The 18,509-nt window shown below is 43.7% G+C and overlaps 1 protein-coding gene across 3 annotated transcripts in view; it reads right to left on the bottom strand.

Annotated features, from left to right (window-relative positions):
* Ankrd50 (ankyrin repeat domain 50) overlaps positions 1 to 8,582 on the bottom strand; it is a 35,895-nt gene extending 27,313 nt beyond the window's left edge. The window contains exons 1-3 of one of the 3 annotated variants that reach the window (XM_017800400.2): positions 8,363 to 8,582; positions 7,434 to 7,491; positions 6,280 to 7,327 (exon numbers count right to left, since the gene is read on the bottom strand). In XM_017800400.2, the coding sequence (XP_017655889.1) occupies positions 6,280 to 6,791 (512 nt within the window). In that variant the 5' untranslated portion in view covers positions 6,792 to 7,327; positions 7,434 to 7,491; positions 8,363 to 8,582. The remainder of the gene's footprint in view (positions 1 to 6,279; positions 7,328 to 7,433; positions 7,492 to 8,362) is intronic. The other 2 variants (XM_029567907.1, XM_029567908.1) reach the window with 2 other exon arrangements.
* Positions 8,583 to 18,509: the final 9,927 nt, after the last annotated feature.

Genomic DNA, 18,509 nt, shown 5'->3' with positions numbered 1-18,509 from the left:
CTTGCAAGTCTGCCACCTTTTACCATTAACAGACATTCCTGAGAAACTCTGAACACCGAGAGTCATTCATTTTTAACCTTTCATAACAATTCTATTCCATTTACACTTAATATGTAATACCAGAAGGAAAGTGACACCATTAAAAAGTTCCCACCTGGTCCTGTGGAGCATCAGTCTGAAATAAAAGAGGGAGCAGGACGACCTAGGGCAGACACCAGGACTTCAGGGTACCATTCACCTACACCTAACAGACCCAGGAGAGGAAGGCCTGGCAGATACTTTGAGGACTTTTGGGTACCATCCATTAACCCTAACAGATACAAGAAAGGTCTGGGAGGCAGTTTGAGGATTTCCCAGGTCCCATCCATCTAACCCTTAAAGAATCATTAGAGGAAAGCGAGGCAGGAAGTTTGTAGCTGAATAAATGACAGCATTGGTCCTGCTCCTGAAGCTACCCCCACACCTCATAATTCCCCAGAAGTACGTGGAGTTTGCTTAATGGTCACAGGGCTAATAGGAAATGATGGAACTAGCTCTACCTCTGCAGAAGACACACTGGGAGCAAAGCTACAGTTTTTTGTTGTTGTTGTTGTTTTGGCAAAGCTATAGCTTTATAATAAAAGCCCGAGGGGGAAGCAGAAAGACAGAAACTGGCCTTAAGTGCTCAACACAAACAAAAAAGTAAACATTATCAACTTAATTCCTTCATGTAACAGAAATGGGTAAAGAAAAAAAAACTGAAAACATATGCAATTAATTATGAATAAAGTAAGTAATCAATGTGTGTGCTGGATAGCTTTAGTGTCAACTTGACACACCTGGGTTGAGGGAGCCTCAATTGGGAAATTGTCTCTATTGGACTGGCCTGTGGCCATGTCTGAAGGACATCTTCTTGATGAGTGATGTGGGAGGGCCCAGCCCACTGTGTGTGGTGCCACCCCTGGGCAGGTGGGCCTGTGTTGCCTAAGAAAGCAGGCTAAGCAGGGGTCAGGGGAGCAAGCCAGTAAGCAGCATTCCTCCATGGCCTGTGCTCCAGCTCCTGCCTCCAGGTTCCTGCCCTGAGTTCCTACCTTGGGCTCCCAGATGAACTGTGACCAGGGATACGTAAACTAAATAAACCCTTTCCTCCCCAAGTTAGTAGTGGTCAGAGTATTTTGTTACAGCAATGAGAAACAAACTAAGACTGAAATTGGTACCGAGAGAGCGGGGTACTGCTATGACAGACCTGACTTTGGTGTTCTGGGGAGGACTGTAGAAGTGTTTGGAACTTGGGCTGGAAAAGCAATTGCATGCTCAGTTTGTTGCTGTGGAGCTTAGAACAGTTAGGCTGAAAGAGTTGTGGACGATGGAGGCCTGGCTTGTAAGCTTCAAAGGGAAGCGGAGATTATCAGGGTTGTTTGTGCCGATTTTGAATTGAGAATCTGTGGGTTCCGGTCGGCTGGGGCTGAAGAATCAGCTGTGGCTAAGAAGAGACCAGAACCTGAAGTAAAACCTTTGCGTTACTGGGACAATTGATGCTGGTTAGCTGGGCTGAAAAATCAGCTGTAAGTAACAAAAAATCAGCATCACTATGGTGAAATCTTCTGGGAGGTATTTCCTCGGGATCAGCACACAGAGGGGACCTGAACCTCTGTCTCTAGCTGGAAGCAGGACCTGGTAATGTGTAAGTCTCCTGCATGGTTCTGGTGTTGAAAGTGTGAAGGGGTCACAGAGAGCATCTGAGGCTTGGCACTGTGAGAGGCCAGGAAAGGCCATAGGTGAAAGTGCAGCTTCAGTTGCAGCAAAGACCCCAGAATTGAAGGGGTCATGGAGAGAATCTGAGGCCTTTGCACCCCAAGAGGCAAGAAGAGGCCATTGGTGAAGGTGCAGCCTGAGTTTCAGTAGAGGTCCCAGCTTTTTGGAGATGCCAGGACAATGGGATGACCACGAAGGACAGTGGTAGGTGTGGAATGGAGCTGGCCTGGGTCTGCGAGACGAGCTGTGTGTGCTGTGAATGGCAGAGTCAGAGAAGTGGAGTTGCCAGAACCCTATGGAAAACAGAAGATCATTCGTGAATCCCAGATGTCCAGCCTTGAGCTACTTTACTGGACTTTGGTTTTGCTTAGGCATGCCCGATTATTCCCTTTGAAATAAGACAGTACTTGTTTTGGACTTTAGAGATGCCCACCCACAGTTAAGAGACTATTAAGAGACTATGGACTTTATAAAGTGTTTGGATTTTTTAAGGACTGTGGGGTTTTTAAGGTTGTATTGTCTTATGTTGTGATATTAACATCATATCTTGGGGACAAAAATTGTAAAGTTTATGGTTTAATAGTGAGGTTTGTGTGTCAAGTTGACAAGGGGTCATTTATGCTAGATAGCTTTAGTGTCAACTTGACACACCTGGATTGAAGGAGCCTCAATTGGGGAATTGCCTCTATTGGACTGGCCTGTGGCCATGTCTGAGGGGCATCTTCTTGATGAGCAATGTGGGAGGGCCCAGCCCACTGTGGGTGGTTCCACTCCTGGGTAGGTGGGCCTGTGTTGCATAAGACAGGAGGCTGAGCAGGAGCACGGGAAGCAAGCCAGTAAGTAGCATTCCTCCATGGCCTGTGCTCCAGCTCCTGCCTCCAGGTTCCTGCCCTGAGTTCCTACCTTCGGCTCCCAAATGAACTGTGACCTGGGATACATAAGCTAAATAAACCCTTTCCTCTTCAAGTTGGTAGTGGTCAGAGCATTTTGTCACAGCAATGAAGAACAAACTAGGACAATGTGTCTTTATGTTCTCTTCAGCAGGTCAAATAATTCCATCAATGCCACGTGTGTGCATATGAACACTGTAAATAGTTTTCAACCCTAATTTCTCTTCATAGAAGCAAGACAGGTATTAACGCTAGAATCTAATCTCCTTGAAAACAGGAATTCAACCTGTTCATGCAATTTAGCTCCAGCTCAATTTGAACACACACACACACACACACACACACACACACACACACACACGGTACTAAGCACAAAGCTCAGCATACCTGTGCTTAAAACACAAAACATTTGCTTTCACTGCTCTTAGAATGAACGAATAAATGAATAAATGAGCAAGACAGAAGGAGAGAGAGGGAGAGGGACAGACAGAGAAGAGGGGGAAACTTTGGACAACTATATCTGAGAAACCTACAAGTTACCACTCAGCCATATATAATCTCATGTAGGAATTTTGCTAGCATCAACACTCTACCAGTAGGATTAAGTAAAATACAAGGAAAAAAAAGCAAACTGAAAAGAGAGAAAGGTTAAATAGATAAAAACACCTTCCATAACAGCATCATGTTTCCTGGTTCCTCAGCTTTGCACATCTGAGAATGACTGTTTTCTTTATCAAATTTAGATTACGACCATATTGTTTTACATGTGACTATAAGAAACCATCAATATTATCAAAATTTAAATGCTAAAAAATTAATAGCATAGGGGCTGGAGAGATGGCTCAGTGGTTAAGAGCAGTGGTTGCTCTTGCAGACGAACTGGGTTCAATTCCCTGCACCTAGATGGCAGCTAACAACCATCTGTAACTGCAGTTCCAGGGGATCCAATGCCCTTAAACAACACAAGTGCACTTACATACATGCAGGCATAATGCTCATAGACATAAAATAAAAATAATTTAAATATTTTTAAAAAGTTAAAATTAATAATATAAAAGCTGACTTTAAAACTTTTGTCAAAAGTAAAAAAAAAAGATTTTGTCTGTGATTACTTTTATATTCATATCAGTGTGCATTAACTTTCATATCCCCCAAATAACGTGACTCCATGAAACAATGTCCTCTCCTTTATGAGGACCTGCTGAATGACATCTATCATGTCAAAATTAAACACATTTCTAATACAATTTTCTAAGGGCTTACTCAAAGACATCAGTTGTCTAAGTCCACTTTCTGCTGCTATAACAAAATAACACAGAGAAGGAGATGTATAAACAATAGAAGCTTACTTGGCTCACAGTTCTGGAGGGCAGGAAATCCAAGACAGCAGACCTGCAGCTCATGAGGAACTGCAGGATGACTGGATGAAAAGCCAAGCAAGCAGTATGAGGAGGAAGTATAGACTGGGACTGCCAACTCCTTAGCACCTCTATCAGAAAGGCAGTGCTATGGTTTTAATCTACTGCTCTAACTACTGCGTATTTCCCTTCCCAGAAACAGTAACAAAATCAGGCAGGAAAACCATTACAGGAAGAATGTCTGAGTAGGAAAAATTTCTTTTAGGAAAACATGCTTAGGATCAGCAAGCAGTTACGATGCAGGTACACAGATTATACTTCCTGGAAGTGACAGTTTTAGGTATCATCCAACTAGCTTATGAAATTGCTTAAACAGATTAAAATTTGGCTCTTTAGTTTTTAACAGTCCCTCACAAAGGTGGTTTAGGTAGGACAAGCTGTTTAGGTAGAGGCTGTAAGTTATATTGAATACTCCATCACAGCATCCTCCACCAAACCTGACATTGCACTGAATTTGTACCACAGGTTTGAACTGATTTCCTCATCAGTTTGCAAATTGTTAACTCCGAATCTGATGGCACACAGAAGGTAAGACCTACCCAGCCTTTTACTCAAAGCATTACTGGAAGTATTTACATATTTGAAATCTAGAAAAACATCATACCTGTTAGAAGCCCCTTTGGCTGACTTCAGCAACTCCTCCCATGTTTCAATTCTATGCCTTCATCCCTCCGTCATACTACCTATACTAGCTACCTTTTGTTGCTGTGATACCTGACAGGAAGCAATGTAAGGGAGGAGGTGTTTATCCCTGCTAATAGTTTGAGAGAATGTAATCCATCAAGGTGGGGAAGTCATGGTGGCTGCAGCAAGGATGGCTGGTCACAGTGTGTCCACAGTCAGGAGGCATAGAGCACACAGGAAATGGGGTGGGGTGAAGTAACCTCAACACCCACCCCCAGTGACCCATTTCCTTCAGCTATGCCCACCATCAACTATGGACCAAGCTTCCAAACACATGAGCCTGCAGGGGAGTTTCCCATTCAAACCATACTACTACTCACTAGCACTCTACACCCCATCTGAAAATGGCACTAAAGCACAGACGCCCTGCTGCTCTCCACTTTTACCACCCATAACTTCAAACTATTCCTCATCAAGTTTTTCAAGCTACCCCTACAATTACAAATACATATTAGATATATTTCAAATCTCAGATACACAACGTACCAACCTGTACATTAATTTCCACTTTGTTTTTCAGTTTCCTCATGAATAATATGGAATAATAAAGGAACCTACTTCATCTGTCCTTAAGAAGATTATATAGCTTAATATTTGTAAATCACTTAGAACAGCAACTTCCATAGTTTGCTGCCATTATAAAATATTTTTGATATTACTTTCAAATGTATAGATTTAGACCATTAGGTATGAGGACATAAAAACAAACTGATTTGGTGGTGGTTGGTCAAGTCCTTTGCAGATCCCTCCTAGAAACACATTCAGAGATACACACGAACCTCTCAGCTGTGATATACTATAATACTTGAGTGCAAACTTTGACCTGGCAGGAAATAGTGTAGAGGAGAAAGAGACATGGAAAAATGAGGGATTTGAGAAGAAGCAAGGCACAGATCAGCTGCTTTCAGTCATCAGAAGACTGACAGGCAAAACTTATGTAAGCAATGATGTTTACTTGAATACATTCTGTATCCAAAACCATCGGGAACAGCAACTTGCTCACTTAGACCAATCCATTTACCATGGAAAGATACTTAACTGAAGTTAGTAAACAACATTCTCTTCATCGCTCAAAGTACTAAAATGATTTAAGAGTTCAGTGTTTCATATATATATATATATATATATGAAAGTTAGTATAGACATCACTCACTTTTCAATTAGCTAACAGAGGAATAAAAATTCCATTGGCAGTGTAAATTTCCTGCAGACTCTGTTTTAAAGAAAACTTTTCTTATTTAAAAAAAACAGTAAATACTACTAAAAACAGATTAGTTCCCTGAAATTGCAGCAAACTGCTCTCTCATGAGAACAAATTTCCTTTACCATTTACAGGCACTCTTAAAAAGCATCAATTATTAAAGCAGCAAAATTAAGCCTCACTTTTAAGCCATATATTATGCAGTAATACAAAGCTTAAGTTTTGTTCCCTTTAATAGTAAAACTAAGCAGGTATACTGACAATAAGTGATTAAGTCCAACAACTGTCCGGTCTAGTCAAGGTAACTGACTGTTCCACAGAAACAGAAACATGGCTACCTTCTTACTGTTACCTTTTAAATGCTTCGGCTGGGTTCCTCTCACACTCCCCTGGCTCTAAGAGACTTTGGACAGCTGGATCTCTTAGCTTGTCCTCATAACCTTGAAGGAGCCCACTGTGGCAGATCTGAGCCACCAGCCCTCTGATGAAACCTCCAACACACAAAGTGTCTGAGTCCTGGGCTTTGCAGAAGTGGAAGGCCAGGGCCTGACGATGCAGACCTCTCTGCAGGCTTGTGGGTGAACTTGGCCACAGGAGCTCAGTGCACAGGGCCGTTTTCCCACTGCCAGGCCCTCCCACCAGCAGCACACCCCAGCCAGCCCCCTTTCCAGAGATGGCACTAGTATTATTCCCAGAATTCCCCACAAGGGATGGAGTGTTGGTGGCACTGTTGCAGCAGTTGGTTTTCTCCTGGAGGCAATGCTGAAGTTTGTGGAAAACCCACTCACGACAGTGAAATGGCTTTCCTTGAAGTAAACTGGTTTGGGCCATTTTGCAGACTTTCTCTTCCCAAGGATTGGCCATAATAGGTTTTTATTTTTTTTATCTTCTATGTGGGCTAGAACCAACACACATCCATGCAGGTCTCACATCCATCTGGACCTAAGTTGCATTTAAGTTGACCTGGAACGACCAGTTACAGTAAAATTCAACAGCACCAGAGTCTATTTGGCAAAAGAATGTGTTTGACTTGATGTGGTTCCATAGTCTCAAACAGCACAGGATATATCTATTTAATTGTTGAACAGATGTCTTGTTTCAAAACTCAGTCACACATGGTTAAATCTGGAGTTCATGTGATAGTAGATGTTTCAAGTATACAGATGAGAAAATACATTGGGAAAACTGAAGGGAATGCCCAGTGTTTCCATCTACACACAATGCCTCTGCACACTCCAAGTGTTAATGCAGCATCTGAAAATGAGAGCATCAGAGAGCTTTCATTTAGACAGGATGCAGGTAGTTCTGTATTTCCTGTTGAAGGATGAGTGCTCTCCAGGCTAGTTCTTGCCGGTTTCAGACATCTGAGCAGCTGCTAGGGAGCTGTTTCAGATTAGTATCTTAAGTGGGGAAAAAAAAAAAAAAAATCACAAACCACTGTTGACACCTTCTTAATTCAAAACATTCATAAAATGCATTTTTCAAGATGACAGATTCTTAATAAACCTGTTCACAGGTTCCTCCGTGTTCAGCTGTCAAGGTAGTCAACAATTCCCATAAGTAACTAAAATAAAACAAACAAAATTATATTTGTGCAAAACATGCCTTATTTATGAATTTACAATTTACACGCTAGAGCAATCAAAAAAACAGCTACACAGTTTATCTCATGCACTTTAAAAAGTTAGATTACCCCTCAAATAAATCCATTTCCTTTCCATATTTTGTCGTCCTCTACCGATGTGTAGATATGCTTCCCAGATTTTAACTGAATTAACCGAGATTTTTTAAATCGCCGTCGAAACGGAAAAAAAGAAAAGTACTTTAAGCATACACAGTAACACCTTTGATTTTAGCCAGAAAGCTTTTCCAGATTAGCCAGGGAAGAGCGCCCTGAGGCGGCTCCACCGGCTGGCTCTGCGGTCTAGGCTCGGCTGGACCATTTCTTTGTTGACAGTTCGCAAAAACGTAGGGATTGAAAGCCGAGGGTGGCCGCCGGCTGGGACCTGGCTGGTTCCCTGCACCCGCACGAATGGCAGATCCCCAACTCCGCAGCCCGGAGGCCGAGCCCGGCGCGCGGCAGTCCCACCCGGGGAGGGGAGGAGGGCGGCCTCCGGCGTCCCGGTGGCACAGACACCGAGGGAGTGCTTGCGGCTGCTGCAGAGGCTCCGAGAGCGTGCTCCGAGCTCGGCTAGAGACAAAGGCTCCAGGGACCGCCTGGACGCCGAGGGTGCGGCGCCCAGGGCAACAAGGCGGGCGCAAGCGCGGCCCAGGTCCCCCGGCCTCCCGCCGGGTGTGTCCAGTAGAGAGCCAAGAACCGGCCCGGCCCGGCCCAGAGGAGGCGCAGGGACCCCGGCTGCAAACAGGCCGGCTAGCCAGCCCCGGCCCGCAGAGCCACCCCGCCAGGGCCGCTTGTCCCCAACGTCCGCGGTTACCTCGGCCCGCCGCTCAGCTCGGCGGGACGACCGGAGGGCACTCCCGGGACTCGCCTGCAGCCGCTCCGCCGTCCCAGCCAGCGGCACGCTCCGGCTCCCACCCGCTCTGGTCGCCAGGCCACCGCCAGCTCCAGCCGCCGGGCAGCCGCGGCCGCTCCGCCCAGCCCCCAACGGCCGCCACCGCCGCCGCCTCCAGGGCTGTGACTGTCTGCGCCGGAGGACCGGGCTCCGCCCCCCACAGGCCCCGCCCTGCACAGGCCCCTCCCCATTCGCCTCACCAGCCTTTCTTCCCTCGCAGATTCCTCCGGCTCCAGCCTCGCCCCTCTCAGGCTCTTCCCCCCGCACCCCGCCCTCCCTTAGCCCCGCCCCTCTCACCCCCCAGTTCCCCACAGGCTCCACCCGCCACGGCTCCGCCCCCACCAAGCCCCGCCCCACCCGTCCAGGAGACCCCGCCCCACCCATCCCCCTCGCTGCGTTGGCCTGGGCCTGGGCCGTGGCGCGGGAGGGTCCGGGCTTGCCTCGGAGTGTGACCCGGGGTGCTGGGACTCCGCCTTCTCACGCCCCGCCCGCCGGTTCAGCTCCGCCTCAGGCCGCCTTTGTCCCGGCCACCCGGAACCTTGACTGAGTCCGGGGGGCGGGGGCGCGGTCAGACCGCGTGGCCTGTTCCTCAGACCTTCCTGTGGGCTTTCCTTCTCCGACCCACCGATCCCTGTCCCCCTCCGCGGTCCTCAGCCCGCGGGCTCCCGGGATGCTCCGGCTTTCTCTGAGGCAGAGGGACGGGAGAAAAGCGGCCGGGCGGGCCGGGCGCTGGGAGCGAACCGCGGTGTGCTTCCCGGGACCGGCCGCCGCTGGGACGCGCGCCCCCGCGCCGCAGGGCCCCGGGAGGGCGTGCTGTCAGCTTCGGGAGCCTAAGGGTCGGCATCTGCGCTTCGCCCGGAGGTCCCGGAGTGTGTTCTCAGAATAGAAGCCCGCCCCTCTCCATCTGGTTTCAGAAATTTCAAACGGCAGCTGCCAGGCTTAGCTAGAAAGCAGTTAAGAGTATTTGGACCTCCCCTTCCCATGTTCATCTAGGCCAACTGAGACTGAGCAAGCAGTGTACAGCAGTCATTTGTGTACTCCTAATTAGGGCTCAAAAACGCAGACAAAACCTGTGAAAACATATACATGTACCAGAAATACACAAATTCTCCAGAGATGAAAATTGGTTTTTATAAACTAGGATTTGGGTTGGTTTTGCTTAAACAGTTCTGCTAATTCACTTCGGTCTCACTAGATAAGACAGTAAGTGAACTCGTTTCACAGTTGTGAGGTTGGGTATTGAGAGGAAATTTTAAACGAGATGTATATGTAGACTGATTTATCTTATCATACATACATGTAATTTTCATAAGGGAGTAAGGTAGTTCTGCATGAACCAGGAAATTAAGAAGCTTAGTTTTGCTGGATACTCTCACTAGCATGGAATACTATTTGATTTTTTTTTTAACGTCTTGAGTGTAGCCTAGGCTACCTTGAACTTGTGCTCCTTCCACCCCCCTTAACCACGGCTAGAATTACAAGCATGCGTCATGCCACCTGCTGAAATATTATTTTAAATGACATCAACTATTGTTAAATAAATAGTAATTAATCTCCAGGCCCATTTGGAGTTCTAATTTTTACTTTGTAGCTCACAATGCATTTTTAGCTTTTTTTCTAAAAGAAAAACTAACTAACATATACATAATTTTACAAAATTTATCTTTATCAGTTACCTACATGCTAGAAATAACAGTAGCAGATTATTTACTCTCATACACACACTGCTCGATCAATTTAATAGCCATATTTTCTCTAACATAAGATACAACCTTCTAGTAAAAGGTTTTTCAAAAAATAGTTTTTTTTGTTTTGTTCATAAAAGTTTCCTTAAACCTTCACAGTTGCATAAATATGAAATTACATATTCAAATGTTTCTCTGGAGTCTTCAATTTCTAATTTCTTTATATTGAAAATTACAAATTTTTCACGCTGAATCTTCTTAGATTTTTAAAAATTTTATTCAAGGTTATGGCCTTCAACAAATGTTGAAGAACAAAAGTCATCATACTTTTTAAACTTTTAATGTTTCAAGCAAATTTGTATACTGGAAAGTTACATATCTTCTCCATTTTAATTAGGTACAAAATAAGGATGGGTAAGAAATCCCAACCCAATCTAAAGAGCATTTTGACAACTGATTTCTGCTGGGAAAGGGGAAAAAAGAATGTCTTACAGGGCTGGGACTCTTAGGTAAGCCCAGTGGATGGACCCACACTGAAAGACATTTTGAGACACAAATCGGACTCCATAGGCCATATTATATGCAAGAGAGTACATTGAACTGGGGGAGGGGGGCAGGTGGAGTGCAGATATGGGAGGGGATCTAAATACCATCAAACTATAGTGTATGAAAAAAGAAAATCTGAGGTCTGAGGACCCCACCAATACAGCACAAAGAACACTCAAAGTGAAAGTAACTTTGCAAGGCAGATTTTACTTTTGCAAAAGGATATATTGTGTCAATCATATCCAGTAAGCACACAAGACATGGAATCTTGATAGGTTTTTATTCCTAACACAAGAGCATTGTGTTATTTCCCCTTAGAATGGGGTCTGACCTCACAGTCTTTCCTGGATGACTAAAGAAACCAGTGCAAAGGAAGGGGAAAAAGCTCCATTGCCCCAGACTAACGAGTTCAGAAATGCATTAGGGCCTTCAATAAAAGTCTTACAGGGTGTAGTAGAATTAAAAAGGTTAGAATTCCTTATCATAACCAAGTTTTACAGGGTTTGAAAGAAAGGACTAATAATGTTTATTACATGTTCATGGTACAGAGGCATTCAACTTGCTTACTGTTGCTTCCTTATGTGGTAATATGGTCCCTTCTATTTGTATTCCAGAGTCCTCACATTTGATTAATGCTGAATCCCCCAAATCTCAGAAGATAGAGACTGCAGAGATCCTAGTGTAGAAGGCAGCCACACAGGACAAGTACACCAAGTATTTAGCCCATCAGCAATTCCGAGTCCTACCAAGGCCAGAGTTTGTGTGTGTGTGTGTGTGTGTGTGTGTGTGTGTGTGTGTGTGTGTGTGTTTGTGTATGTGTGTGTGTGTGTGTGTGATGCTACTAGCCCCTCCCATATATTGTGCTTTTCACACAGTTCTTGAAATAAAAGTGGGTAATTTGAATCTGAAAAGGCCACATCATTTAACATAGCAGGAACCAGAAGTAAAGAAATGCCAGTGCCACATCTGTCCTGGGCAATTTTGGTGCTGCTTTAGTAAAGGTGCTGTTTACACAAATACGTTCTGCATGCTGGTTGTGTTGGTTGGACTTGATGGAGATTGTGCTGGATAGCTTTAGTGTCAACTTGACACACCTGGGTTGAGGACGCCTCAATTGGGGAATTTCCTTTATTGGACTGGGCTGTGGTCATGTCTGGGGGGCATCTTCTTGATGAGTGATGTGGGAAGGCCCAGCCCACTGTAGGTGGTGCCACCCATGGGCAGGTGGGCCTGTGTTGCATAAGAAAGCAGGCTGATCGGGGCCATGGGAGCAACCCAATAAGCAGCATTCCTCCATGGCCTGTGCTCCAGCTCCTGCCTCCAGGTTCCTGCCCTGAGTTCCTACCTTCGGCTCCCAGATGAACTGTGACCTGAGATATGTAAGCTAAATAAACCCTTTCCTCCCCAAGTTGGTAGTGGTCAGAATATTTTGTCATAGCAATGAAGAACAAACTAGGACAGAGATGTAGAGCTTACAAAGGATTTTATTAGGTAAGAATTTGGTCACTCACACCTGGAATCTCAGTATAGGAATCACTTTAACAGTATGAACATAATCTGAACTGAAGACCTTGTACCAAAAAAGTTAATGTTTGTAATGTAAACAAGATCATTGAGACATGTGCTTCTGATCTCTCAGGACTTCTCCTTGCCCTCCATCCAAGATAGTAAATGAATATGGGTATGCATGATTAACATGTCAAAGCAAAGAAAGAGTGAGAGAATTCTATTCATAATTGTGCATGTGATATTTTAGGCCTAAAGATCAAAGGTCACTATTCTTTGATAAGGGTGGGTCCCGACTTCTATTTCCCCATTTCATGCTGGAGATACTGTTTCAATAAAAACATGAGTGAAGCCTGGCCTCAAAAGCACAGTTTCAAGAGAAATCTAAAAGAACAGTTGTTCGACTCTTAATGAATGCTTACAGTGTTGCTACACCAACATTACAACGTCCTGAGCAAAAGGCCTAACTCTTAAATTCAGTTTTTAAGAGTGAGCCTGAATTCAGAGGACACTCATTTGCTTAGATATTGCTTGCAACCCTCTGTCTCTTGGAACTGTGCTGATGAAACTGTTTCTGGAACACTTTCTGGAACTATGTCCTGAATCCGGGTCCTACCCATGATTTTATTCAAAACGGTCTTAATAGATCATCCAGCCTTTCTATTCCTTGTTCTAGAATATTTCATTTACCCAAGGTTATCTGTCCTTCCCAGTCTTCACTATGTACAATGAAGATGGATGCTCTCTCAGTGCTTTGATATGTTAATTCTCAAGCATACCCACATTCATTCGTTCATTCATTCATTCATTACCTTTTTGTGTGGAGTATGAAATTGAGATTGCCTAGTGTATTAGTTGCTTTTCTATTGCTATGATAAAACTCTGTGACCAAGGGAACTTATAAAAAGAAGAGTTTATTTGAGCTTACAGTTCCAGGGTGTAACCCAGAAGTTCTTCCAAAAGGCTGGAATTGATGGGAGGAGGGCCTAGAGACCCACACTGAGCACACTGGGAAAAGGGGTGGAGCAGTCACCATATTGAACATGGGGAACAGAGATGCGAATGGAGGGCAAGTGGGTGAGTGGACACGTTAGAAAAGCTGGGAGAGACGGGGGGGGGGCAGGACATGCTGATGGTTGCGTTTCATGCCTTTGTAAGTTACCATCTCCCAGATGTCATAAACTATGCAAAACCCAATTAGAATGTGTTATATCGGTTTTGTTAATCAGTGTTAGGACCTCAAGACCCTGACTGAGTGTGGGTCTCTCAGCAGAGAGGAGAAAATTTAATGCAACACAGGAGAATTATAGTCCATCATGGCAGGGAGGGATGGTGGCAGGAGGTGGCCACTGCAGGAGCAGGAGCAGGAAGCAGAGGCTCATATTTTCAATTAGGCACAGGAAGCAGAGAGCAACTGGGGATCCCCCAAGGCTTAAGAACTCTCAAAGCCTATCCCTAGTGATGTGCTTCCTCCAGCATGGCCACACCTTCCAAGACCTCCCCAAACAGTGCCACCAACAGGGGACAAAATGTCTGAATACTTGGTGCATATGGGGGACATTCTCATTCAAACCATTACACCTAGAAAAAGAGATCAGGTGCCCTGGTCACATGACACAAAATTATATGATTTTGCTATGGTTCATTAAAAGTCATTAGTCTGGATTATGTCCATTTATAAAAGTTATTTCAGTAAATACTGAGAGTCAAGCTATCTCTTTTTTTAAACACCACCATAATGTGACTTAGAAATGCACTCTGGAGCTGAAGGAAGGAGGACTACTGAGAGTTCAAGGCAAGTCTGAGCTGCTTAGCAAGACCCTGCCTCAAAAAACAAATGAACAAACAAAAATATTAAACAGACATAGGGGAATAATGGTAATGACAAGACATCTGGTTGTGGCAACCCTTTCAAATGATCTTTTGGAGAAGCACTTCTTTAAGCTTCACATATTTAGAGTAACTGTGCCAGTTGCATTCACTCCTGTTCTAGAAAACATACCTAAAATAATTTTGCTTATAAAATGTATGAGATACGCTGTACATGTGGTACATGCCTTTAGTTCCAGCAGAGGTGTTGGGGGGAACCTTTGTGAGTTTGAGGCCACCCTGATCTATATACCAAGTTCACTACAGGGTTTCCATGTAAAAAATACAAACAAACAAAAAACAAACAAACAAAAAAAGGTATGAGGTACACGTCTTTCCTTAAAAGAACTAAGAAACTCCGGAGATAAGTTGTGTTTTGCAAAATATCAGGCTAGGGGATGGATACTTGAAAGTGTAGCTGGCTGTAATGCTTTGCCTCAATTCTCAAGACTCTTAGTTAGCACAGACATTGCCTATGGACCCCAAAGTTATGCCTACAATTGACTTAATAACATGACTATAAAACTCATACCCTTGCCTACCTCACAGGCAGCACGGGATATGGGATTTTAAATAGCAACTTAGAATCCTCTAGCATCAGTTTCAAAGTCATCTTCTCCCTTTCAGAGTCTTTCGTGCTGATAAATGTCATTCCTAAACTTTCTCTGAGCCACCTTTGAAATTCCTGAGAACAGTGTAAACTGACTTAGTAACAAGCCATACTTGTGACTCCTTCTCCATGACCTTTGCCATACGGCCATATACAATGAGAACAATAATTACATATAATTACACTAATAGGAAACTAATGCTAAATTTCACCTGTCAAGGTGAACTTTTATAACTTTATTATGCCTACTACGCTTTCCAGTGAGACTCCAATGAAACATTAGCTAGGTTAACCATCTGATTAGGTTGCATATAATTTAATTCAAAATGCTCCCAAGTAAACGAAAGACACTGTTTTATTCCTTGTCCTCTGGCTGTCTACTCCCAGCACCATGCTTATTTTTTCTTTTTCCAAGTCTCTGAGCCTCTGAGCCACGTTGGTAACTTCAGGTAAACAGCTTGCATTCACTCTGAGATTATTATGATGTACTAGATACAGAAAGCATAGATAGAGCCAGGCACAGTGGCTCGTGTCTTTAATTCCAGTACTTGGGAGGCGGAGGCAGGCAGATCTCTGTGAAATCAAGGCTAGTCTGATATCCATAGCTAGTTCTAGGCCAGATAGGCCTGTATAATGAGAACATCCCAGGGAGGTGGGGGGAGAAACTGAAGCAAAAGTCTAAGGGAGTCATACATTTAATAACAAATGTTCCTAAAGGGCTGGAAAGACTGCTCAGTTGTTAAGAGTGCTTGCTGCTCTTGCAGAGGACCTGATTTCGGTTCCCAGACCCTACATAGGTGTCACAACTGTCTGGAACTCCAGCTCCGGGGGAGCCAATGTCTCTGGTTGCTGAGGGCACCTACACTCATGTGCACTATGCACACATGCACAAACATAATTAAAAATAATTTAAAAACAAATGTTCTTTTTATTATTCTGTGACAATTAGGTAATTTAAGTTGTCATTGGTGGAAAAAAATTTTTGGATTTTTTTGTACACAGAATTTGAGGTCATATTTTTGGCAACTTATAAAAAAAAGGTTTTCCTAAGGTCTCTGAGGCTGCTGTGAGTCTCACACTTGGTGTTCTACAGGGGTTGCCTGGGAGCTCTGCAAGGCTGTACTGTGCAGATAACACAAGTGGAGGAGCCTACAGCAGTGCCCAGACTCCTGGGGCTGGGTGTACCCACTCAGAAAGTTTTGTTTCTATTGTTTTAAGTTAAGCTGGCTGTTCATCAGCCACCAAAATATAATTCAGTTTTCTTAATGAGTCAATTTGATCAAAATACAGGTGCCTGTATTTTGAATTAGCCCAACATAATTTTGGGATGTTAAAGTTTATTTTTTCTTTCATTATATGTTGACTGGGCTTGTTCTGTTCTGAATAGGTTTTCTTTCTTTTTTTTCTTTTTCTTTTTTTTGTTATACTGAATTATTTACATGTATTAATTCACTCTGAAAGATAATAGCAAGATAGATCTAGGACTTGTAGTCTTATCTACAATTCTGTAAAGATTCTGTTGGAAAAGAGAAGTTGGTCCTAAAATATTGGTTCATATATCTTGAGGACACTTCTTTTCTGATAAGATCCTCTGTTTCTTTTTTTTAATGTACTCTTTCTTCTTTTATTTTTTTATGGGGCTTTGGGCTACTCTAACATTCCCCCCTCTGAAGAGGTAACCCTAAAATGTTTTAAGGATTGGATAAAAGCTCCCAAATACTTTTGACATTTTTGTGCTAAGAGTCCCCAGGACATTGTGAGTTTTAGCCAAGAAACTGGCTACTTTTCTTTGCGGTCTTTTTTCCCTAACTGCCTAACCAATTCCTACCTCCTATTCTTATCATCCTCTGAAGAGGTTACCTAACTTGCAGATAGGTAATCAGGGCACAGACTTCTTTGGCTTCTTCCATGCTGAACAGGGATGCAGGGTTGAGGCAACTGAAGTACCCCTTCAGTGGGTCTGTCTAAAAGACTCCCAAATTGCCTAACTCTTATCACCACATGGAAGCAGGATCTGGGCACTATCAGGCAGTCTCTTGTGTTCTCAGCCCCTATGCCAGAGGCCAGCATTCTCTGGCGGTGTGCTGAGACCACCGCTGCTACACGGATGGAGGTCAGAGCCCACCCTCTCAAGCTGTCTATTAGGATCTCAACCTTAGCCTACCCTGAAAAGGTTTTCTGACAGAAAAAAACATAACTGAAATTCAAAGTCGACTCTGGGTTGTTTGATGGCATGGTGTAACAAATTATTGTCTTATTAGTCCATGTTGGTCACAGTCTAGAGGTTGGGTTCATTTTCTCAACCAATGAAAGAAAAGGCAGGGAGAACTCAAACCAGCAGAGCGCAGGAAGCAAACAAACTTTCTTTTTCCTTTTTTTTTCTGAGACAAGATCTCCCTGTATCTCCAGCTGCTGACCTGAAACTCACTATGTGGATCAGGCTGGCCTGATCTCACAGAGTTCCACCTGCCTCCCAAATGCTGGGATTAAAGAACTGGGACACCATGCCCAACCACAAACAAACTTTCAATGAAAGATAAACACATCCTTACACAAGCACACAGAGAAATAAAAGTTCTCCACACGGGGAGTACGGAATTCAGAAATCAAAATCCAAAGCCCTCAGGGGAGCTTGAGCCTTTTGAGTCTTTCAGTGGTTTCCCCTCTTTTAATTTTGAATTGGTCAACTCAAAGGAGTGGCTACTGATAGGTCACAGCCCTAAGCTGCAGCTACCCAGGACTACATGACTCTAAGCAAGTCAGTTGAAGGGGCCATGTTGGAGTTAAAAAAAAAAAATTAGGCCTTCCTGCTGAACCAAGAAGAGTCAGAAAGCATGCTATCTTCATCATTCCTCAGTGATCCTGTTTCTTATTAGGAATTTAGTCTGTTATGAAGTGTGTGACTATGAGACATTGCCTAGTTCAGTGTTGGTAATGCTAGAAACACTGGAAACTACCCTATAGTTAATCTCTAAGAGGAAAATCAGTGCATGCATTCACCACCCTCAAAAAAGGAAACAAATGCTAACTCCTGGTTAATTCTACCTACGTCTCATTGACCAGAACTTAACAAGGTAGGCAGGAAAGTAGATAGTATTAGCTAGACAATCACTAATTGTCCCAACAATCTGGGTTCTCGTGGTAAGATGTGAAGGAAGTCTCTTAGAAGACTACAAGAGCTTCCGAGTCATTCTGCGGCAGTCTCCAGTAGAGTTTACGCCCCTGGAGCCAAATAAGAGGAGGCTCAGAGGAGAGCAGGGCAGAATTTCTCACCCAGTGTCCAAAGGCTCAGAAAGCACATGGTGCTGGAGCATGCATAACTTGGTTCTCCAAATGACTCAGCCTGCAATACATACTCCAGAAAGAGCAGCAAGACCAGAGAGCATCTCTTGAGACAGATGATGGAAAGACCACAGATGTAGAGAGTCAGGCTGCCTTCTAGAATTTGGAGGGTGGGGGGAGCATCTATATGAGAAATTCAGTGTCTTCAAGAGTGACAAGCAAATAGTCCCTCCTTTGACCCATAAGGACAGACTGCTTGCTTTCAAGTCAGTACGCAACAAATGATTCTGTCTTGTTCATTTCAACATTCTAAACTTTAAATGGGAAATTTTATTTTAAATTTGCATTAAAATGCAGTACTCCTGTTACAGTGGTAGTAAATCAATAAAGACATTAACAATACAAATTGTGAAAATCAGATGGCAATTTGATAATTGAAGAATTACAAAGTTAAATGAAGCATTTTAATGTTTGACATTTTGTATGGACTTATGGATTGAAAGGAAAAAGTCACACATCTGTAAATTATAAGTGTCAACTCAGTAGGCAGCATCACCTTCGACTGGAGTTG

This window comes from Nannospalax galili, unplaced genomic scaffold, assembly GCF_000622305.1.
Source record: "Nannospalax galili isolate Female #2095 unplaced genomic scaffold, S.galili_v1.0 scaffold2160, whole genome shotgun sequence".
Lineage (NCBI taxonomy): Eukaryota > Metazoa > Chordata > Mammalia > Rodentia > Spalacidae > Nannospalax > Nannospalax galili.
This window is presented reverse-complemented; position numbering and strand designations above follow the sequence as displayed.